At 50.0% G+C, this 24,040-nt stretch overlaps 2 protein-coding genes across 2 annotated transcripts; one reads left to right on the plus strand and one right to left on the minus strand.

The window, feature by feature from the left end:
- Window positions 1–505: 505 nt before the first annotated feature.
- On the minus strand, window positions 506–13,456 carry CRYBB1 (crystallin beta B1). Its single transcript, XM_061169362.1, has 6 exons — window positions 13,434–13,456; window positions 11,542–11,756; window positions 9,284–9,402; window positions 5,387–5,519; window positions 2,713–2,855; window positions 506–780 (listed from the first exon to the last, which is right to left on the minus strand). The coding sequence occupies exons 2-6, from the start codon at window positions 11,716–11,718 to the stop codon at window positions 597–599; spliced, it is 756 nt and encodes a 251-aa protein (XP_061025345.1). The 5' UTR covers window positions 11,719–11,756; window positions 13,434–13,456; the 3' UTR covers window positions 506–596.
- Window positions 11,282–23,673, plus strand: CRYBA4 (crystallin beta A4). The gene is made up of 6 exons (XM_061169363.1): window positions 11,282–11,403; window positions 17,882–17,932; window positions 18,590–18,708; window positions 19,608–19,749; window positions 21,655–21,797; window positions 23,402–23,673. The coding sequence occupies exons 1-6, from the start codon at window positions 11,392–11,394 to the stop codon at window positions 23,547–23,549; spliced, it is 615 nt and encodes a 204-aa protein (XP_061025346.1). The 5' UTR covers window positions 11,282–11,391; the 3' UTR covers window positions 23,550–23,673.
- The last annotated feature ends 367 nt before the right edge of the window (window positions 23,674–24,040 follow it).

Consider the following 24,040-nt stretch of genomic DNA (forward strand, 5'->3'; position numbering starts at 1 on the left):
ATTTACTTATATGACTGCTTTCTATCTATGCCATATGATACCTGTTTTCCACATCCTGTAGTGTTATCAAGTTTTATTTACAAGTCAGTGCATTTAAGCACACAATATTATTTATTTAAATAAAAATATTAAGTAACTAACAAAACAGGTGGTAAGCAGAGAAGGCAAAGATCAGGAGAGTGGTACCTGAAGGAGTAGAATTTGAAAACACAGATTTGTTTAAGAGCGCGGCTCTGGAACCAGACTGCCTGGGTTCAGATTTTGACTTGACACCTGTGTGACCTTGGGCAAGTCACTTTCCCTCTCTGAGCCTCAATGTCCTCACTTGTTAAATAGGAATAATTATATCATACTGGCCTCCTACAGTAGTCCAAAATATACACTAAGAGAATGTAAAGAACTTAGCAGTGCTCACTGTTTTGATTATTATTATAATTATCAGGACAGAGGAAGTCACATGCCAGCAATGACAGGGGACCTTGAGGCATCCCTCTGTTCACAGACCCAGGAGACATTTTGGCTTCAGGAACTTTTATTTGCATGGGGAAGATGAGCCTCCGGAAGGGTGGGCCACGAGAGAAGAGTGGTGTGTAGACTCACTTGGGGGGCTCAGCAGCCAGCGCGGGGAAGCAGCCTTCACGGTGCCACTGTCTGTCACGCAGGCGGCGCACAGCCTGCATCTGTGGCTGGAAGGCTCCCCACTCATTCCAGTGCCGGAAGTCACCAGGCTCCAGGAGATACTGGTACCCGCGGTAGCCAGGATACTGATAGCCGACCCAGCTGGTAGGAAAGCAAGGACAGCGTGGAGATGGCTAGCCTCACTACCTGGCACTTGGACCCCAACCTGGACCAGTCAGTTCTCCATCCATCCATCCATCCCTGCAGTCTGCTCTCCATCCCTCACCTGTGAGGGTTTGGGTTTGGGTTCACCGGGGGCTCCTCTGTCCTGGCTTTGCCCCTTCCTGCTGGCTTCCTGCTGGCTTTGGCCAGTGATCTCACCTCTCTGACAGATCTCAGTTTTCTCCTCTAGAAAGTGGGGATGGTCATGGGAGCTGGTTTATTAGGGTGTTTGGGGGCCAAATGGGAAAATGCATCTAAAGTAGTTACTAAGTGGGTTACATGTACACGGTAGGGAGATTAATACACATCCCACTGAAAGTGGTGACCCAGAGTTCAGAGAACAGGATAAAAGGGAGTGAAGATAGGGCTGGGGACTGGTTAGCAATGAGGCAGATAAGAAGGGGGAGTTTTGTTTCAAAAAATGGTTTCCTTTGTATGAAAGTGAATTTGCGTGTAGTGGTTGGGAACACACATTCTGGTATCGGATATAATTGGTTCAAATCCTAGCTCTGCCATTTACTAGATAGATGACTTATCAGAACACCAGCTTGCTATCTGTGAAGTGGGCATGATGACATACCTGCCTCATTGGTGTGTTGTAAAGACTCAATAACTATTCATTGAAAGTAGTTAGTGCAGTGCTTGGTCCACAGTAAGCACTTAATACCAGTTATTATCCATGATTTATTTCTAATTCTGTCCTTGCCTCTGCTGGGAGGGTCTTTCCAGGCCTCTCCCAGACCCTCTGCCCATCTTTCAAAGTCTGATTTAAGTTCCAGCCTTGCCAGATAAGCCTTGGACCCGCCCTCCACTCCAGCACACATACCCCAGTCCCAGAAACCTTCCTTCCTCCTCTGACCTCCTGTGGGGACCATCTCTTACCTATTATTGTTGGACATCATCTCACAGGTGTACTGCCATCTCCCTGCTAGACTGAGTAAGCCCCCTGAAGGCAGGAACTGGCCCTTCTTCATCTCTGCCTCCCCCAGTGTGCTGAGCACAGAGCCTGGCTCACAGGCAATGTTTAGTAAATTTCAGATTGCTTGAATGCAGGGATACTGGGTTTCAGGGAAGGAGAAAAGAGCAAGAAAAAGATCAGAGCCCTGACGGTGTTACAGGAGCTCAGAAAGAGTCTGGGGTGGAGGGGTAGACACCTTACATTTGCCTAGAGGAGACCAGGGGTGTCTGGCATGGTTGTTTGGAGGCAGGGGGATGGATAAAGTGACCTCCTTCGGGTATCCGGCCCTTCCCTGTGTTCTCATGGACATGGGGCTCTCTTTTGAAAGCTTCAAATCCTGAGAGTTCAGAGCAGAAGGAGTCCTTCGGAATAAGGAGTCTGCTGAGCCCATTGTATAGATGGCAACACTGAGTCACAGAGAGGGCATGTGGCTCACCCAGGTCCCACAGCGCATCAGTGATGGGGTTAAGGCCCTTTCATTACACAGTCTCACCTCTCAGATGTCATTCTACTCATGCCCCCAGAGGCTCCGATTTCCCTGAATATTCCCTTTCCCTAGACACATCTAGGGAAACATCTATCCAGACTCATCTACTCACGTCAACTCTGCCCCTTGTACTTAATTATTCCTCCAACCCAAATACAGGGTTAGAAGCCCCTATTCGCTCCATCTTCCCACTTTTTAGAACAACTTGCTAGGTCTGTTTACATTGACAGGTAGTTCGTCAACAAATGACTCCACTCCCCAGAGGGATGAAGCTCTCTTTGTGGAATCCCAGCCACTGGCACAGAGAGAATTTAGGAGGAGCCGGGGCCTTTCCTGTATGTCTGATGTCACATCCTGTAAGGGGAACGGCGTCCGAATCTGTCTGAGCTTGAAGCAGGGGATGAGGGCCCGCAGGAGGGATGCTTACGTTCCGCTGGCGACCTTCACACTGCCCACGCGGTCACAGAAGCCGTAGACCCAGAGACTGGGCACATCGTCCTCCTGGATCTCCATGGTGTTGCCCTTGAAGTTGGCACCTTCAAACAGGCAGAGCTTGTGCTCCTGGGCGTCCTGGGGAAGGAGAGACTGGGTCAGGGCTGTGAAGTATGAATGGGGCAAAGAGAAGTGACTTAGCAGGGCCTTCTGGGTATGGAAAGAGAGAGCGGAGTCTGCTCAGGCCACCATGGGACTCGCCCAGGATTGCAGTTGTCCAGCCTCGAAGCGCCCTCCTCATCTGGGAAAAGGGGGCGTCAGCCTCTACTTCCTGGAGTTAATCCATACAGAGCACTTAGCATGATGTCTGGCATACATACACCAAGTGCTCCAAGCAAATTTATTATTTTTATTATGATGATCAGGGATGCAGAGGCTCAGAGAAGTCAAGGTTCTTGATCAATGTCACACAGCCAGCGAAGGGCAGAACCTTCCAGAGAAGCATTTCATTCCTCCCATCCCATCTTGCACCCTGTTCCCTTCCACTCCCTCTGCTGCAGCCACAATGGCCCTATTTTAGTTCCTTGGTCCCACCCACTCCATGTTCGTTCCAGGAACTCTTCCCTAACTGTTCCCTGGGAGGCTGTTCACATGGCTGACTCAGTTCCCATCCTCTGCAAGCTGTCTCTCCTGATCACCCCCGACCACTCCCACCCCCTCTTTCCCAACATCAGAGCCCTGGTTTCCTCTTCCCCTCTGCTAGCACACTGCATGGCCCCCGTGCAGCACGTGCAACAGTTGTTCGCCATTACAGATTGATTTTTGTGATTAGGTTTTCAGTAGCTGCCTCCCACGAGGGCAGGGACCTTGCCTCTCCCAAGCACAGCTGCACACCCAGAGCCTATGACACAGCCTGGCAGAAACACATCAATGTGTTTGTGGTTGAATGAATGACTGTAGGTGGAAGATGGTTGAGATAGAGATCCCTCTAACTTCCCAGGAGAGAGGGCTGGAAAGGAGTCAGGGAACCAGCTGGCAGGGAGTTGGAGCCACCCAGGTATGAGAGAAGATGGGCCACATTAGGATGGTGGCAGGGATACAGAGGAGGAATTAGACCAGTGGCTCTCAGCCCTGGCTACCCAGAGACTACCTAGGAGGCATGAAAAGATATCAATGCCTGCGACTTAGCCCCAGAGATGTGGATTTAATTGGTCTGGGGTGGGGTCCAGGCATTGGGAATTTTTTTTTTCTTTTTTTTAATATTTTACTTTTATTAGAGTATAGCTGATTTACAATGTTGTGTTAGTTTCAAGTATTCAGTTATACATACATATATTCACTCTTTTTTAGATTCTTTTCTCATATAGGTTATCACAGAATAGTGGGTAGAGTTCCCTGTGCTACACAGTAGGTCCCCGTCAGTCAACTATCTTATATATAGTAGTGTGCGTGTGTTCATCCCAAGCTCCTGATTTTTCCCTCCCCCTCGGGGATTTTTTTCTAATAATATATTTTATTTAAGCAAATGTGTCTAAATTGTGATGATTTCAATATGTAGCCAACACGGCAATATTAATGAGGTATTTTACATTCTTATTCTTCTTTTTTACTATGTATTCAAAGCCTGGCATGTATGTTACACACCTCCATTCAGACTAGCCAAGATTCAAGTGTTTAATAGCCATATATGGCTACTATATTGGACAGCAAGGCTCTAGAAGCTACTGGAAATGCCCTAGCTGATCGCTCTTCCAAACAAGGTCCGCTGACATAGACTGCCTTATAAGGACCATTGACTGAGAGATTTCTACGAATTCTTGCAAAGGGTCCATTATTAAGGCTGATAATTCAGCCTCAATTTAAGAAAAACACTAGGAATGATCGGAATGGATAATCCATTAAGATAAGTTTGGTGATGCCAAAACAGCTGGCTGTGGGCACGTGATAGCCTCAAATGGACATGCATGAAAACTCTTCACGAAAATTCCCATCTCAGAAGGCAAAAGTTGGTTACCATCGGACACTAACATTGGTGAGTGAAGATGTGGCTGGTTCATGAATCGTCATCAACATAATTCTAGAAAAAACCTGTGATTGGCTTGGAGATAACTCCACCTATTTTGGCTTTGAGTCTTCTTGAAGTTATGCTACTTACTTTAGTTAAACATTATAAAGGGGCTAATTCAGTATAGTCTTATCATCAGGATAAGGTTCCTTTCATGGTGCCTTTCCACAATATCCCTCTTTTCAGCTATCACACGAGCTTCAACCTGCATGTCTGATGATTTGGATGGACCTTGGGATTTTTCGAAGCTCCTCAGGAGTGTCTAATGTGCAGTCAGCAATTAGAAACATTCCACAAAGAGAGTCAAGGAAGATAACAAGAACCTTTGCTTCAGGTTCAGTCCACTCTTGATAGCAGCAGAGAAGGAAAAAGGGCTCCTAGTAGGAGCTGGACACATGATGAGTGTATCAGGGATGCCTTATGAATTGTTGAGCACAAGAGCCATTGCCCTTGGACAACTCAGAGGTCGCTGCGCCTCCCTGCCCACCATTCCTTCTTTATTTTTCTTGCTCACCTGACTCCTCTGCTCTCCTGGCCATCAGACCTCACGCTTGCTCCTGCCCTGCCGCACTAATCCCCCAGGCCCGGTGCAGGAGCCACTCACCATCCTGATGGGCCGGAAGGACATGAGCCGGTCACTGCGGTAGCTGCTGGACCATGTGTCCCATCGCGGGTACTCGCCCTTCTCCAGGATGAACATCTCCCCCCGGAAGTTGGACTGCTCAAAGGCAACCCAGCTGGACATGAGAGAGATGGGGAGGGTGGGGAGAGTCAGGAGGGGCAAAGGCAGAGAGGAGACGAATCGTTAGCAGAAGCCCCTCCCTCCACTTGCCTTCCGATCTTCCCCTTGCAAGGCAGCCCCAAGGCCGGTGGGTTTGATCCCAGGCTATGCCACTGACTGGCTGTGGGACCACAGGCAAGTTGCTTCACTTCTCTGAGCCTCGGTTTCCTTATCTAATACGCCTATTTTCTTGAAGTTGGGGAAGGATTAAATAAGACAATGTGTGTAATTATACGAGCAAAATGTTTCCCCAGATGTAGGATTTACACATAATTTAAGTATTATAAGGACTTGGGAGAAATAACACATAAGAAGACATTTTTTAAAAAACGGATTCCAGCTAGGAGAAAGTCTTTGTTGGATACTAATGTGTCTTTAACACTTACTAATCTCTCTTTGTAGCAAAGGAAGAACAGGCCACCAGCCCAGAGCCTTGAGCAGGCTATTATACTGTGTTCATTGTATAAATTTGTTTATGGATACCTTTCACTTATAGCAGATGATATTAGCTGTCCATTTGTAAAAGTGATGCAAAGGTTCTTTTGATATATGTTTACTTGTGTCAAAAAAGGGTCATTTAAAATGAAATATATTAAATAAATAATAGTCCTGGAGGTATGGGGGTAGGGAAAAATTGATACAGGTGCTTGAATCACCTGTATTTTTGGTAGAGACTGGCCTGGCATACAGAAGACAGTAATCGGTATGAGGGCAGTGGGAGGGAAATGATAGTAATATTCACCTCTCAGATACCTATGAGGATTAAATGTGATTGTGCATATGCAGGTGTTCAGTTCTCTAAAAGGACTAACTAAGCTTGATGTCAGATGGGGGCTTTCTCAGTGCAGCCTGATTGAGGATGGCAGTGAGCTTGTGTTAGAGGGACCGGGGATTCTGGGGGAGATAAGATGATCCCCATTTCATAGATGAGAAGGCTGAGACTACGGAGCCCCTTGAACTTTGCTCTCTGTGTGTTCAGGAGTTCTGAGGGAACATGAGAGGGCTGAGGGGTCACTGACATTAGTCTTATCTCCCTGGGGGCTGCTGGCACCTTCCTCTACCCAGAAGGAGATGGGGCAGGTGGGGGGGATGGGCTACCACCACAGACTGAAACAGAATGTGTCCCAGGAGCCTCAAGTCTTGTCTGAGGAATGCGCCAACCTACACTGGAGTGACAGAATTGAAGATGCAGACTTATTCTTCCAGAATAGAGGTGAATCTGCCTCAGTCCTCCCTAGTCTAGAGTAGAGGAGAAGAGGGAGGGAGGGAGGGAGGGAGGAAGGAAGGAATCTTGAAGGAAGGAAGGAAGGAAGGAAGGGAGGGAGGGAGGGAGGTTGAATGGATGGGTAGATAAGTGGATGGACAGGCGGATGGGTAGCTGGATAGATGGATAGATGGCTGGATCTATGGATGAGTGTATTGATGGATGGATGCATGATGGAGAATGGATGGATGGAGGGAGGGGTAAATAGAGGGATAAAGAAATGGGTGGAGAATGAGTGGACAGATGGGTGGATGGATGGGTTGATCTACAGATGGATGAATGGGTGGATGGGAAGGGAGTCTTGGAAGATGGTGCCTTGTAGGAGTTAAGAACATAGACTTTGGAAACAGATGGACCTGAGTTCTAATCCCCGTTCATCATTTATTTTCTGTGTGACTTTCGGCAAGTCACTTAAGCTCATTAAGCCTCTGTAAAGGAGAAGAAATGATTGCATCTACCTTGTCAGGAGGTTATGAGAATCTAAAAGAGAAAGCACAATCAGTAATATCTTTCATGACTAAAGAGGAAGGGAAGCTGCTGGAGATCTGAGCTTATGGAAAGACAGACACTGATGTGGTCCTGCCACCCTGCCACCCTCCCCCAAAACTGTCTTATTCAGGAGTCATAATGCCCAGTGAGGACCTGTTACATGAGTGAGGAATTGTCAATATTTATTTCAGTGCCTTTTCTCATCTCCTACTGTTCATTTGAGTCTTACAAGCAAGGAGAGAGGTAGGGCAGGAATCTTAACTCCCAGATATGGAAACTGAGGCTCAGAGGGGCTAAGTCACTGGTCTAAAGTCACATGATGGTGTCAGGTGTCAGTTGAGGCCTCCTAGGTTTCAGGCAGGCATGCCTCCCCTCCCCATCTATGTGAGGGCACACCTCTCCTCCCCTCCCCCTGCCCACCTCATCCCCTCATTTTTTTTTTTTCCACCACTGTTTTTCCCATGACCCTGCTGGTCCTGACACAGACCCAGGGCCCTGGAACACAGGATCTTTTCTCTCCCATCGGTGCAGTCCCAGAGCACACACCAAAGACCAGCTGCATCTTTGTTTGAGGAGAGATACTCTGGGTTTGAGTCACAGACAATGAAAAAAACCTGAAAACCCAAACTGGCCACATCCGGCAGCTTCTGCTCCCTGCTGGGCAGTCTGAGGGTGGGGCTGAGGTTACCAGCCTACCCTGGCCCAGGGTAACTTGGCTAAACTCACAGGGCAACGGGGAGGGTAAATAATCCTCACTGCCACCTGCCATGTTTGGGCACCCCCAAAGTGCCAGGCCCATGCTGCATTATCATCTTCAGACCCTAGAATAATCCAGTGGAGGGTAGTGGGGACCATTACTCTGCCCATTTTGGAGATGAGGAAACTGAGGCTTGGACACTGAACAAGGCAAACAGGGGAGCTGGGACTCAAACCCAGACCTGTCTGACCTCAAAGCTTATCTCTGCTCTTTGTATGCTGGGTGTACAGGCTGATCACACTCCTTGAGGGCTTTTTTGCTGGAGAGACAAGAGGCAAGGGGGCCCTGTGGGTCTTATCCGGGGGCTGGCCCTGCGCCCTGAGCTTAGTGCACAGGGGCTGAAGTTGGTGCAGCCACTATGTCCAAGGGACAATTATTCTTGTTTTATATGGGGGTCACTAAGGCCCAGAGAAGCCCATAGAGTTAGGGGCAGGCTGTGGAGCATGGTGATTAAAGCACTAGAGATGAAACTGATCAACCTGAGTTGAACCCAGGCTCTACCATTTACCACTAGGTGACTTTGGCCAAGGGACTTAACCTCTCTGAGCCTCGGTTTCCTCATCTGTCAAATGGGAATAAGAATCGCCCCTACCTCATACAGCACTGTAGGATCATCTAGGTAAAGCCCCCAGTCAGTGCCTGGCACTAATGGGTACTCAACAGATGCTTATTATTACCTTTAAGGCTGCTTGATGCCCAGGAGAGGGGACAGCTAATGGACACCTGGCTCTTTGGCCTCCTCCTGCCATCAGTGATGGGCAGGGTTCCTTCTATAGCAGAAAAAACATCTCTCTGGAGCCTGGAATCATGACTTACTGTCAGTGTGACCTTATGCCAATCAAATCACCTCTCAGAGTCTCAGTTTCCTCACCTGTAAAATGGGAAGGAGAATCATACCTCTCTTTCCTCCCTCTTGGGTTTGAAAGAAGTACTGGAAATAATATACAGTTGGCCCCAGTATCCATGCATCCTACATCTGCGGATATGGAGGTTCAGCTGTACTACGGGGACTTGAGCATCCGAGGATTTTGGTATCCACTGGGTATCCTGGAACCAATCCACCTCGGATACTGAGGGATGACTCTATGTGTCTCTAATAGCACGGTGATAGGCATGGAGTGGAGTGGGTGGCCAGCAAATGGCAGCTACGGTCGTTTTCTTATTACTTTACTAGGGCTGTGGGAGTGCCCTTCCACCGCCCAACACTCACGGTCCTGAGGTGACAATGAGGCTGCGCACTCGGTCGAAGCCGTGGTCTCCCAGGTTCAAGCACTCTCCGGAGAATTCCACCCGCCGGCCCTGGAAGTTCTCCTGCTCAAAGACCACCAGCTGCAGGAGAGAAGCCCCCATGCCAAGGGGGCAGAGTAAGCAGGGAGTACCTCCAAACTGGAGAGGCTCCAGGTCAAATATGCATTAAGTACCTATGTAAATAAGAGCAGGCTGTGCCCAGATCACACGAGAGTTTGCCATGAGCCAAGGTCTGTGAACTTAATATCTGTACCATCTTTTTTTTTTTTTTTAAGAGAATTTTTTATTTTTTTAAATTTATTTATTTATTTATTTATTTTTGACTGTGTTGGGTCTTCGTTTCTGTGCGAGGGCTTTCTCTAGTTGCGGCGAGCGGGGGCCACTCTTCATCGCGGTGCGCGGGCCTCTCACTATCGCGGCCTCTCTTGTTGCAGAGCACAGGCTCCAGACGCGCAGGCTCAGTAATTGTGGCTCACGGGCCTAGTTGCCCCGTGGCATGTGGGATCTTCCCAGACCAGGGCTCGAACCTGTGTCCCCTGCATTGGCAGGCGGATTCTCAACCACTGCGCCACCAGGGAAGCCCTGTACCATCTTTAGGAACTGATGGATCTTCCTTCCAGGCCTTTATCTGTGCTCTTCCTCCAGTCTGGAATGCCTTCTTCATCACATATCCCCATCCTGGAGCTCATGTCCCCTGTCCTGTTCTAGGCTCAGATGTCACCTCCTACAGGAAGCCCTCCCTGATACCCTCTCCCTGGGTGAGCTTCGTTGAGTGCCCCCCCCCCACTGTGCTCAGCCCATCGGCAGCACAAGTAACACACTACACAGTCACTGCTGCTTTGCTTCTGGGTATCTCTATGCACCCCTCTCCCCTTTCACTCAACCCTTCCAAAGACCAATGGGGTGGATCCATTTCTTTATCTCCAAGCCCCAGCCCCTGCCACAGAGCTGATGCTCAGGAAACATTCACCAGTCTACCCACCAAACCATAGGGGAGGCCAGAAGCAGGGGCCCCTGTGTAAACGTGGGCTAATCCCCTCCTCTCACTAAGCATCCAATTTTGGTTTTTATCTGTTTGTTGTCCCAAGTTGGGAAAACGTTGCCATTCACTTGAACCGAGGAAAGTGGGTGCCTTCTCTTGAGCCTCAGTTTCTCCAGCTGTAAAAGGGAGAGAGGTTCACATACCCTTGACCCAGCCCTTCCACTCCTACACTTATCTGCCCAAGAGAAACTCTTGCAGGTGACATGGCTAAGAATATCCTGACCAAGCCGTTCACGACAGCAAAGCTACCAATCACCCAGGAGTGACGGTCACACTCTGAAATATCACACAGCAACCAAAACGAATGACCCACAGCAATGCACAACAGTATCAGTGACTATTAGAAATCTCATAGGAAGTAAAAAGAAATCTCATAGGAAGAAAAAAGAAAAACGAAAAATCCAGAAAGATTACATACGGTATATTTCAGTAAGTTAAAAACAAATAAAATACACATATATACTTTTAAAGGAACAATGCCTCAAAGTACATAAAAAAGCAAGGAAGCTGATGATGGACGGGGTGAGGACGGCAGTTGCCTCGAGTAGGGGAGGAGGGAGGTGGGCTCACGGGACGGTGGGGAGCGGGTAGGGGGCTGGAGGGGTGGGAACGGAGTGGGGCGGGAACACTTTGAAGTTAGATTGAGGATGTTTACCAAGTCCTGGCTTTTCACACAAGTGGTGGGTTTGCAGGTGAGTATTGTATTATTAAAAATTAAATTGAAATTAACCATTAAATAAGCGACTACATAAATAAAAGCTGGCCAGGGGTGGACTGCATGACAGCCTGTCATGAACCAAGGGTGGTGAAATGACCCAGTTCCGTGCACCCGAGGTTGAAACCCAACCCAACCCAATCCGAGGGGACCGGATGCCTCGCTTTCCAGGAGCCCTTTCAGCCTGACCGACCGCTTGGAACACTTTTCAAGAGGGTCTGAGGCCGGCCTTCTGCCCTGGAGGACCTCCTGGGACAGCCGTTTCCTGCTGCTAAGCCAGCCCGCTTTCTCTCCTTCTCCATCTGTTTCTTGCATGCGACAAACCGTAAGCAGGTGCAAGCCGGTTGGGCAGACTGGCGGGGAGGGGAGCGGAGGAGGGGGAGGAAGAGGGAGGGGAGGGGTAAGGGGAGGAGGGAGAGGAAGCGCGGGGTGGAGCCCAGCCGCCCCGCCCCCCGGTCCTCACCTTGTAGTTCCCGGGAGGCAGGTCCCCCTTGGCAGCGGGCACCCGCTGGGCTGGGGCCTGGGCGGGGCCGGAGCCTGGGGCTGATCCTGGGGGCGGGGGCGGGGCCCCCTTCTCCTTCCCATCAGGCTCTGGGTTCACCGCAGCTGTGGCCGAGGCCTTGGCCGCTGGCTGAGACATGGTTCCCAGCTGCAAAAGTCTGTAAAGAACCCTTCGGCCTGGGTTCAGTCAGGGATGGCGCCCCCAAGCTGCCTCCCCGGCTCTCATCCCCCATCACTCTGTGTGCTCAGGCTTCTCTGAATTCATCTAGTCTGTTCCTCCTTCTAAAACAGAAGCCTGGAAGTTTTCTGTCCCCATCTCCCTTTGCCGTCAAGGATTTCCTGTCTGGGGACCACTCATCCCTGTATGCTTTTCTCCAGGCTTCAGACCCTGCCGGTGCCTCCACCAGCCGTGTCCTCGCTGTCCCCCTGCTATGTCCTTCCTCTGCCCCCCCGGAGTCACTTATCATGCTTCTCAACACTTATCATGCTTCTTGGCTTGGGCAACCTCAACTTGGCTCAGCAGATTCATAACAAGAAGTCCCGTTTGGGAAAGCCTAAGGGAGGCCAGGCTCTGTTACATTCATGAATGAACGCATCCGTCCCTCACCGTAACCTCTTATCTCCTCTGAGCAATCTGAGGCTCAGAGAGAGGGGTGTGACCTGCCCAAGGCCACATAGCTACTAAGTGGTAGGACTCCAATTTCAGTGCAAGCAGACAAACCCAGCAACTGGGCTTTGCCATTTACTTATTCTGATTGATTCATCCTTCCATCCCCAGCACCTGGCTCAGCACCTGGCACACAGGAGATGCTCAATTAACATCTATTCAGAGATTGCATGAATGCATGTTCCTCTCTCCTTTCCCAGTCAAACTGCTGCCTCTGGCACTGCCTGGGAACGGGTGTGTGGGTGCAGACACAGGCCTGGGACTGGGGCGTAAAGGAGGCTCCAGGAGGACGTGTTTAGCCCATGGCAGGGTTCTAAAAGGAGGCTGTGGCTGTGTAGGCTTTGGGTGGAGAGGACTTTGGTCAATTCCAGTGGTTCCTCATTACTTTGGGGTCATGGACGCCTTTGAGTGTTTGAAGAACGCCTTGTCCTTGTTCCCAGGGGAAAAAAATGCCCCCTTTAATTTTGGAGACAATTTCCAGGGGGCTCCAGGACCCCCTGATGGCGCAGATCATCAAGACCCTCTGGCAGTGGATTCCTGAACACTTTCCGTAAGAAAGAGCTGGTTGGGGCAAGCAGATCCCTCCCTGCGTCTCCCCCTGAGAAAGACTGTGGTGACTCTGGGGTGCTCTGCCCACAATGGGCAAGGCCACACATCTGGGCCACATCTGTGGCTTCCAGGCGCTTGCTTACCCCCACCCTGACCCTGGCCAAGTCAGTCTATGAATCAACATTCCCCTCGGCTGGTAGCTGGGTTCCTTCCTTTCTGGAGATGTGCTCATTCCTTCAATATTCTCTCTCTCCCCTCCCCCCTCCCCCCCCCACCTCCTCCCTTTCCCCTCCCCCTCCCTCTTGCTGCCTTCCTGTTTATTTGTTTTTACTTCTCTCTCTCTCTGCCTATGCTTCTGTCTCTTTCTGTTTCTCTCCCCAATATCTTGCTCTCTTTATACCTCTGCACCTCTCTATCTGTTCTTTGTCTTTCTTTTCCTCCCTCCCTCTCTTCCTCTCTCTGCCTGTCTCTATTTTTATCTTTTCTCTCTCTCTTTCTCTCTCTCTCTGCCTTTCTCCTGATTACTCCATCTCCCTGACTCTCTTCTGTTCCTGCTCTCTCTGCCTCCCCCTCTCTCTGCCTCTGTCCTCTCCCCTTCCCTCCCCTGGGGCTCTTAGCTGCGGTGGGTCCCCTCTTACCTGGGGCCCTGCTACTTCCTGCTGGAGGGCAGGCAGGAGGGCAGGCTGGTGCAGTGGGTGACAGGGGCCGACCCCCCATTTTATAGTCTGGCAGACACCAGACCCTGTGGTCTGTGGCACAAAGGGGGAGCTGGCTCAGCAGGCCCCAGGCAGAGAGTCAGGGGCCTCAGAGCCCCGACCCTGCCGGGTTCCTGCGAAGAGAAGCACTTTCCATTGTGAGCCCGGCAGGCACAGCAGAAACCCTGGCCGGTAGCCACATGGCCTGGCCTCTGCCCAGCCCCTGCCCGGATGCCGCTCTCACAAACCCCAGCCGGGGATGGGCCCACAGCGTCCCCGCTGGCTGCCAATCCTGGGGCAGGGAAAGGGGGAGCCCCCAGAAGGTAGGGGACCTGGGTTTGAGTCCAGGCTCAGCCACTCTGCACTCTGTGGCATTTGGCAAGTCTCTATCCCTCGGGGCCTCTGTGTCTGCAGTTACCAGTGGCACAGGTATCCCTATGGGGTGCTGCACGGGAAAGAAGCGCACCGTGAGTAGCGCTAAATGCGTTACCCCTGCCATCTGGTCAGTTCCCAGGACAACCCACCTTATTTGGCACTTTCATTATACCCATTTGGCAGATGAGCAAAACTAGGGTACAGAGAGGTCAGAGTCAGGAACTGGCCCGGGTAAGGGGGAGCTAGGGAAACCAGGTTGGGAGAGAGAAATAGGGAGACAGATTGGGAGAAGTGGAGAGCAACAGAGAAAGAGAGATGATGGAGATGGACATACAGAGGGGCAGATGGACGGTGATGGGGAGAGAGACAGACAGAGAGAGAGAGACGGATGTCAGGTAGAGCAATAAAGAGTCAGAGCGATGGAACAGATGCCAGAAGTCATATCATTCAATCCCCCCATGTCACAAATGGAGAAACCGAGGCCCGGGTAGAACAATGGACTTCAACAAGGTCACACAGAGCGAACTCATAGTAGAGCCAGGGCTGAAGGGACCCAGGGGCGCTGCTGGGCCAGGCCAGCCTGCAGTCTGACTCCCTGGCCCCAGGTGGTGGTGGGGCAGGGAGAAGGGGATTCTGCATAGGTTTTTGCTTCTTCTATGGGGGTCCAGGAACCCAGATTCCCCGCGGAGCCCAGCTGCGCCTTGAGGTCACCGTGGCCTGGGGCCAGCTCTGCCTTCTGCCCTTCCACCCCCGCCTCACTTCCTGGCCTCCCCCTCAGCCTTTCATCCTGGGCCAAGGCCTGGGAGGGGGCCAGTGACCGCAGGATGGGGCAGCCACTGTAATGGGGGCCAAGATGCCTGTGGTAGGGGCCACCCACAGGTCTGGGTTTCAAGGTCAAGATGTCTGGGGCAGTTCCATGATCCCTGTGGTAATGGGCTGCCAGCCAAACAGTGGGGGCAGAGGTAGGGGGTGCACGGCCCCATGCTGGATGGCTCCACCGGGAGCATTTGACTGACGTGGCTCCTATAATCCTCATTATGATGGTGGGGACTCTGAGATTAATCCTCTTTGCAGATGAGGAAACCGAGGCAAATCCCTTTCCCCTCTCTCAGCCTGTTTCCTCATCTGTAAAATGGAATTGGGAGTCACATCTTTTTTTTTAAGTTTTTTTTTTTTTTTTTGATGTGGACCATTTTTTTAAAAGTCTTTATTGAATTTGTTACAATATTGTTTCTGTTTTATTTATTATTTATTTATTTATTTTGCTTTTTGGCCACGAGGCATGTGGGATCTTAGCTCCCTGATCAGGGATCGAACCCACGCCCCCTGCATTGGAAAGCGAAGTCTGAACCTCTGGACCGCCAGGGAAGTCCCAGCCACATCTTTTTAACTCCTGAACCCAAGCTCTTAAAAACGATGCCCTCCTGTATTTAAGAATAATCATGTTCCCCAGCTTTACTGAAATATAAATGACACACAACATAGTGTAAGTGTAAGGTGTGCCATATGTTGATTTGATACATTTACAAATTGCAAAATGATTGCTACCTCCATCCCATCACATAGTTACCATTTATTTTGTTGTGGGGAAAACATGTGAGATTTGCTCTCTAAGCAATATTCAAGTATATGATACATATTAGCTATAATCACCATGTTGTACATTAGGTCCCCAAACTTGTTATTCTTATAACTGGAAGTTTATACCCTTTGAGCACCATCTCCCTGTTTCCCCCACCTCCCAGCCCCTGGCAGCCACCATTTTACTCTCCACTTCTCTGATTTTGTCTTTTTAAGATGCCATATGTAAGTGAAATCATACAGTATTTGTCTTTCTCTGTCTGATTTATTTCACTTAGCATAAAGCCTTCGAGGTCTATCCATGCTGTCGCAAATGGCAGGATTTCCTTCTTTTTCAAGGCTGAATAATATTCCATTATATCTATATACCACCTCTTCTTTATCCACTCATCCATTGATGGATAATTAGGTTATTTTCACTTCTTGGCTATTGTGAATAATGCTGTAACGAACATGGGAGTGCAGATGTGTCAATAGTAATTTTTTTTTATTAGCAATGATGATGACAATGATGATGGAGACACATGATGAATGTTATGTTCCAGGCGAAGTTCCGGAACAGCAATTGCTGTTCATGTGTAATTCACACTTAACCTCACAATACCGCTATCTCTTAGGCTAAACCCAATTTACCTTGTTATACCCATTTTACATATGAGGAAACTGAGGCTCAGAGAGATTAAGTAACATACTCAAGGTTACCCAGCCAGCAAGAGTGGGACACAACCCCAGGCAGTCTGGCTACAGAGCCTACATTCTTAGCCTTTAATCTTCATGGCAACCTAATATTAAAGTTATGCATTTGATAGGGCTACATTTAACCCTCCCAGGAGGGAACTAATGTTGCCATTTTAAGTGCCATGAGCTGACATCGGACATCCTCCAGGTCACCCAGAGCGATCTGGTTTCCAGCCATGCTCTTTCCCATGCTGTGAAAGGCCCCTCTTAGGCCAACTCAGAGGGTGGGAGTGTGGGGAGAGGGCACACAAAGCGAATTCTACAAACCCTGGATATTCAGCAGGTGCGGTACAGTTTGCAAAGCATGTTCACACCCACCAGCTCCTTCATTCTGCCCACAGAGCCCTCTGGACTCCTCTCTGAGCTTTGTGGGCCCTGGAGGCCCTGGCCCAGCCACCTTTCCTGCCTGTGTCCCTCTGCTCTCCTTCAGGGTCCCAGAACTCCAGCACCATCAGGCCACCAGCCCCATATTCCTACCTCTGCAGCTTTGCCTAGCAAAAGCATTTCCTTCCATCTCACTTTGTACAAATCCTCCTCACCCTTCAGAGCCTAGTTTCAATGCCACCTCCACCATGAAGCCTACCCTGATTGCCCCCACCGGAAGAGAAAGGGACCTGGGAGGGGGAAACGTATAGGCATTTGTTGAATGTCTGTTCCAGGCATGTTACATAATCTCACACCAGCCCTGTGATATAGTTTATTCTTGTCCCATTTTCCAGGAAGAAATAGGGGAAACGACCTGCCCCAGGTCACACAGCTAGGAAGGACGAGGTTTTTAGATTCTGTGTCCACTGCTCGTTATCCTTCTCCAGTCAGGAGTCCCATGGAGCTGATTAAGGCGGACCTTCCTCCTCTTGCCTTCTTCATGGGTAATCCCTGAGTGGGGGCAACCTGACCTTTCCCTCCCAGCCGAAGCCAATGCTGCTGACACCTCTCTATTGGAGTTCCAGCCAGGGCTGGCTTTTGTTCCCGTCACTCACTTGCTGAGTCAGGGCTCTGTCCCCCAGGGGCCCTCTCTCTTCCCTGCCTATAAGAGCCTGACCTCCGCTGGTGCCAGGTCAGGCATGTTCTCTGGGTCCATCTCGGTAAGTCCCAGGCTCGGAGAAGGGGTGGGATCTGAGCTCTGGGTGAGCATCCTGGGAGGGAGGGGAGCCCAGGTCCCCAATCCTGGGGACATCACTGTGCCATCCTGAATGCCATCCTCATCCTAACCAACACATCCTAACTAGGATCCAGACATCAAGACCAGTACCTGCAACCCCCATTTAAAACCAGAATTATTCCTGCAATCCTGTTGCCTCAACTTCCACTATTAGAGTTCCCTTTTTGGGTCAGATGCTGTCTTTGGGAGGCTCTCTTAAGCTGAGCACCTTGGTTCTTGCCTGGGGTGAAACATCCGCCCACCAGCAGCCACGGAAAATTTCCCACAGTGAGCAGATAAAACAATACAGAGCAGGGCTTAGAGGAATGGGACCCAGAATGGGTACATTTTGAGATAGCGGTAGGATGGAAGAAAAGGAGATGGTATAGGTCACAGATGGAAAGGGTAGGAGAGGGACAGGCCAAAGCCGCACTTTGCCCCCAACCTCAGGCACATCTGGACCCCATCTGGATCCCAATCAGCCCAAACTAGACTTCAGCCTCAAGGAGGGGAGCAGAGTCAGGGCAGAAGCTTATCACGTTCTTCTCTTGTGTAGGAAACAAGCAACATGTCTCTGCAGTGCACCAAGTCAGCGGGACACTGGAAGGTAGGAGGAGGCATGGAGAGGGGCGATGTCTGGGAAGTGGGAGGGCACAGGTCGAACCCAGGTCCTGGGGACCACCGCCCCCACCTTCATTGAATCCCCACCTCACCCCTGGCGGGCGGTAATGAGGGCCCATTTCACAGAGGATGCAATCAAGGCTCCAAGAGGGAGAGGGTCTTGCCCAAGTTCACACACTGGGGTCTTGATTTGAACTTGTGTCTTATGGTCCCAAATTCAACGGTCTCTCTGGCAGAGATGGCAAACTGGTAATTGCACATAGTCTCTGGGCAGGATTTCTTTGACTTCCTCTGTGTTAAAAAAGAAAAAAACAAACAAACCACGCAACCTTTGAATTTGTCATCAGCCTTTGAAAACATGGAAGGTCCACAGAAAAGTCCAGATACAGGGGTGGTCTTGGGAAATTGAACAGTTGGTCGCATTATCATGTGGCAACAGTAGGTGGCGCTGAGCAGACGCCACCCACTTCCACAGGGCCTGTGCTCCTGGGTTCTCAGCCCTCACGCTCCTTTCCTGGCCCCTGGAGGCATCTGAGTTTGCAAACCCTGCTTTACCTGATCTGCCCCACCCTGAGTCCTGGGGTGAAGCTCTAACCCCTCACGGGACTCTGATGCACGTCTCCACCTTTTCTCTCCGGCATAGATCGTGGTGTGGGATGAGGAGGGCTTCCAAGGCCGGCGGCATGAGTTCACAGCTGAGTGCCCCAGTGTGCTGGAGCTTGGTTTTGAGACTGTGCGATCTTTGAAAGTGCTGAGTGGAGCGTGAGTCCAGGGGGATCGGAATCGGGGTGGGGGAGACAGGAAATGATCTAGAGAGGGGTGCTGGGACTTTTAGATGTTCTAGGTGTTATCTACCCAGGCTCTAACTGTACCGGTGTGCCTTCCTTGGGTCTGAGATGCTGGGGAGTGTGCAGGATGGCAGTGTAAGGTTGTGCAGGTTGTGCACTGCTCAAATGTAAGGGGCACCATTCACACAGAGCCTTCCCACTGGATGAGGCAGCCCTGCGGGGGCAGACCTTTAAAACCCAGTGTTGGGTCTGAAATGTCCCTCTTAGGCACAAATCAAAAGCCAATATCACTCACCAAAAGTAGAAGGTAACTATAACTAAATATAGTAAAAAAAATAATAATACTAGCATTTTGTAGTTGAACATTGTTGCCTGACTGAGGCTCTGAGCATGAGACATGTTTTGTTAAGAGAGAGAGAGAGAGAGAGAGAGAGAGATTAATGAGATGGCCAAGGCTTAAGTCAGCATGTGGTCAAGCCTCATCTACATGGCCTAGAGGGACACATGCAAGAGTGCCAGGTACCTGCACAGAGCCGGTCCCCTACCTACAGGATGCACAGCGAGGCAGTGGGCTACTAGGTCTAGATTGGACTTCTCCATGTCGACAGGTTGGATGTTCGGGGCTGGGTAATTCTGTGCTGGGGGGCTGTCCTGTGCATTGGAGGATGTTTAGCAGCGTCCCTGGCCTCCACTCACTGAATGCCAGCTGCAAAACCCTCTGCTCCCTCCTCCCAGCATGACGACTAAAAATGCCTGCAGACATTGTAAAATGCCTCCTTGGGGGACAAAGTCACCCCTGCGTGATAACCACTGGTCTAGAACTCAGGGTGGGGGGCCTCTTAACCTCTTGTACTCTCTACCCTCTGTCTGCAGGTGGGTGGGTTTTGAGCACGCCGGTTTCCAAGGGCAGCAGTATGTGCTGGAGCGGGGTGAGTACCCGTCCTGGGATGCCTGGAGTGGCAACACGTCCTACCCCGCCGAGAGGCTCACCTCCTTCCGGCCCGTGGCCTGCGCTGTGAGTCCTGCCACTGCCTGGGCCTGGGGGGGCCTGAGCCCCTCCAGTGGGGGTTTGGGAACCAGATGTCCCAGAGTTCAAATTCTCATGTCACTGCTTCAAGCTGTGTGAGGTGGCAGTCCCTCCCCTGAGCCTCAGTCTCTTCATCTTGAAATGGGGCCATAGTACCTATGTTGTGGGGTAAAAGGATGTACGTATAGCATCTGGACAGAGCCCTCCACAAACATTCTGCCCATTGCAACTTTGGTTATAATACGAGCTCCTCCGTGTTTTGTGTCCTTCTTTTCATGACTGAGGGACAGTGGGAAAGGCTGGGTGCCAGAGACGGCAGGGCAAGTGAGGAAGAAGCGTTCTATTTCTTGTTCCTAATTCATTATCAGTGTTCTTGATTTTATATTTTTGCTACTGTTTAGAGTATGGGTGGAGGTGGGCATTATTACTCCCATCTTACAGATGAAAAAACTGAGGCTTGGAAAGGTGTACTTTTTTCCCTTCAAAAACAACTTTTATGGATTTTAAATCACATATGGCACACATATTTATCACCTAAAGTTCAGGGGAAAACCTGATATGGCCGAATAAGAAAATAAAAGTCACTTATACCCACACCTCTGAGACAGAAGCTCACTGTTATCAGTGCTGGAGATTTCCTTGGTCTTACATGCTACCCACAGATTATACCTGCAGTGATTGATAGCAGTATCTATGTCTAGATCTGTATATCCATCTATATCTATATATCTATACATGCATATCACTCAGTTGTAAAAATTGAATCATAACAAACCTAAAGTTTGGAAACCAGCTTTTCTCTCTCTGCAGGTATATCACAATCACCCTCCCAGATGATTAAATCTCACCTATGGCATCATTTTCCATAGCGCCCTAGTATATCATTTGGTGAATGTTCATTTGTTTCACAAACGGCCCAGGAGTTGTGCCAATACGCGGACTCGGAAGGACTCTCACAGACGCAATCCTTGACTTTACCCACTTTACAACTTCTGGTTTCATTTAGTTCTCAAAACAATCCTGAAAAGCAGATGTGGTTAGTTTCATTTTAGAGATGCGGAAACTGGCTCAGAAATGCTGTGTGACGTGTTTTTGTTTTTTTTTAAATAAATGTATTTATTTATTTATTTTTGGCTGCGTTGGGTCTTTGTCGCTGCGCGCGGGCTTTCTCTAGTTGCGGCGAGCGGGGGCTGCTCTTTGTTGCGGTGCGCGGGCTTCTCATTGCGGTGGCTTCTCTTGTTGCGGAGCATGGGCTCTAGGCGCACGGGCTTCAGTAGTTGTGGCATGCGGGCTCAGTAGTTGTGGCTCGCGGGCTCTAGAGCACAGGCTCAGTAGTTGTGGCACATGGGCTTAGTTGCTCCGCGGCATGTGGGATCTTCCCGGACCAGAGCTTGAACCCGTGTCCCCTGCATTGGCAGGAGGATTCTTAACCACTGCACCACCAGGGAAGTCCCCATACTTTTTTTCTTTAGATGATTATGCTCAGTCAGCTGCTAAGTGGAGAGTCAGGATTCGAACCCAGATCTCCACACCCTTCTCTTAACCGTAGTGCAATATCCCAGTGTACCATCTGATCCCCTGTTATCGGGTATTCAGGTTGTTTTTTTCCCTTCTCTTCCCTCTTCCCTTCCCTCCCCCGCCCCCTCCTGTTATCAACAAGCCTTCTTTTTTCCTTGATTATCTTCTTTGTGTAAATTTCTGAAACAGGAATTTCTGGAAGGACAAGCAGTACACCTCTTGTAAGGTTTCTGGTGCCTGTTGCCTTACTGTCCTTCCAGAAAGTTTCAAGGAAGGCTGATTTTGGAGACAAGAACAGGGGTGTAGGGGCCAGCAGAGGCTCCTGGGTTTCCGACTGAGGACCTGATGCTCTGACTCTGTTCCCTGTACCTGCAGAACCACCGCGACTCGAGGCTGACCATCTTTGAGCAAGAGAACTTCCTGGGCAAGAAAGGAGAGCTGAGCGACGACTATCCCTCTCTCCAGGCCATGGGCTGGGATGGCAATGAAGTGGGCTCCTTCCACGTCCACTCGGGGGCGTAAGTGGATGCAAGGCTCTGCTTGGCAGGGACAGAGAGGATGTTGAGAGGGATGGGAACACCTCCTGTGAAAACAGTATGCTGGGGACTTTGGGGATCTGATGCCCACATTCCAGAGGAGGATACTGAGGCACAGGGAGCTATCAGGCAAAGTTTCTGGGATTGCAAGTAGTGGACACCCAGATCACACTGATATTAAGCTCAAAGGTTATTTATTGGCCCCTGTAACTAGCTTCAGGCACAGCTGGATCCAGCTGCGACAGTAGGGATCTGTCTTTCTCCCCCTCTTGCTCTGCCTGCCTCAGTGTGGCTATATTATTAGGCAAGCTCTTCCCATGTGAAGATAAGATGGCAGTTTCATCCTTATATTCCAGCCAGCCCCAGGGAAAGAGAGTGTCTTTTTCTCAGTGATTCCACAAAAGGTTCCAGGAAAGGCTCTCATTGGTCCAGCTTGGGTCACGGGTTCAACTCTAAACCAATCACCATGCCCACAGGAATGGGGTGCTCTGGTTGGCTAGACCTGGTCACATGCTCATTGCTAGAGTGAGGATTTTCCCACATTGACTGAGGCAGGTGGATGTGACAGGGTCTGTCACCAGAAGAGGAGAGGATGGATGCCCAGCAGTAAACAAACAGATGTGGGTTAAGCAACTTGCTCCACATCCAACACCAGGTAGGTAACTGAATCCAGCTTCAAGCCCAGGACTCACTGACCCTTCCCACCCTTTTCACGCAGGGGATGGCTGAGGTGTGAGATCCTCAGTTATATAGGATATGAGAGTCACCTTCTGAGGTACCCCTTGGCTCCTGGCTGGCAGGGGCAAAGGTGGGAGGTAGGGTTACTTTATTTTTTTAGTTTTCTCCGGAAGCACCAGAGGATCTTGTTTCAGAGTAGGATGGAACTCTTGGGATTCTTGAGTCCACTTCCCTCTTACAGAAAGGGGAAGGGAAGCTCAGAAAACGAGACACCAATCCTTATCTAGTCCTGAACAATGCAGGGGTCGATGAATTGAAAGAATAGCCTTTTCCTTGGAAGTACCCCTGAATAAGGCAGGAGGGGGAAAGAATAAGACTCCCCGCTTCTTCCTCCCTCCCTCCATCCCTCTGTCCTTTCCTTCCTTCCTTCCTCCCTCCCTCCCTTTCTTCATCAAATATTTATTGAGCTCCTCTGTGCCGGGCATCATGTTAGGCACTAGATAAGGATGAACCAGGCACACACACCCCTACACCCAGGAGCTTCCTGTTGGCAGAGAAGCCTGACATTTTTACAAATCATCTGTTAATTACCTAATTACATGAGTGCTACAAAGGTACAATAGGCGACTGTCAGACCTCCCTGATGAAGTGATGACTGAGCTGAGACCTGAAGGATAAATCCAACTTAACCAGGCAAAGAAGGGTTGGAATGGTGTTACTGGCAGAGGGAACAGCGTGATCAAAAGGGCCCAATGGTGGGGAGAGCAGGGCACATTCTGGGCAGGAATGCCAGGGAAGGAAGTCCAGGATGGCTGGAGTGTGTTTGCAGCATGGGGTCCCCTTGTCCCTGTCTTGATCACCATGCTGGTGCCTCTTCAGGGTAACAGTCTGCCTCTTCCCTTTTCCAGCTGGGTTGGCTCCCAGTTTCCTGGCTACCGAGGTTTTCAGTATGTGCTGGAGTGTGATCACCACTCAGGCGACTACAAGCATTTCCGGGAGTGGGGCTCTCACGCCCAGACCTTCCAGGTGCAGAGCATCCGAAGGATCCAGCAGTGAGCAGGGGGGCCAGCGCTGAGCAGTGAACATGTGCTTGTCTGGAACAGAGGCGCTTTGGAGGCTGTTACATGCTCTCTCCTCTGCCTCCCCCTGTAACCCATACGACCCCAGCACCCATGTGGGCCAGTCCATGCACAGTCAGCACGAAAAACTAAAAGTAATAAAAAAAAAAAAAAAAAGGTCTAGGGTTAGCCTGTGGTTTTCAATTTTATTAATCCCTTCAAAGAACCAACTTTTAGCTTTGTTGATTCTTCTCTATCATTTGTGTTTTATTTTACTGAGCTTTGCTCTCATCCTTAGCGTTTCCTTTCTTCTATTTACTTTGGGTTTACTTTATTCTTCTTTTTTCCAGCTTTTAAAGGTAGACTCTTGGGTCATTAATTTTGGCCCCTCTTTTCTTTCCCCCCAGTATAGTCGTTGAGAGCTATAAATTTCCCTGCAAGTACTACATTAGCTGCTTCCCAGAAATTTTGACTTGATGTGTTTTCATT

The sequence above is a fragment of the Eubalaena glacialis genome, chromosome 15, assembly GCF_028564815.1.
Source record: "Eubalaena glacialis isolate mEubGla1 chromosome 15, mEubGla1.1.hap2.+ XY, whole genome shotgun sequence".
Taxonomy (NCBI): domain Eukaryota; kingdom Metazoa; phylum Chordata; class Mammalia; order Artiodactyla; family Balaenidae; genus Eubalaena; species Eubalaena glacialis.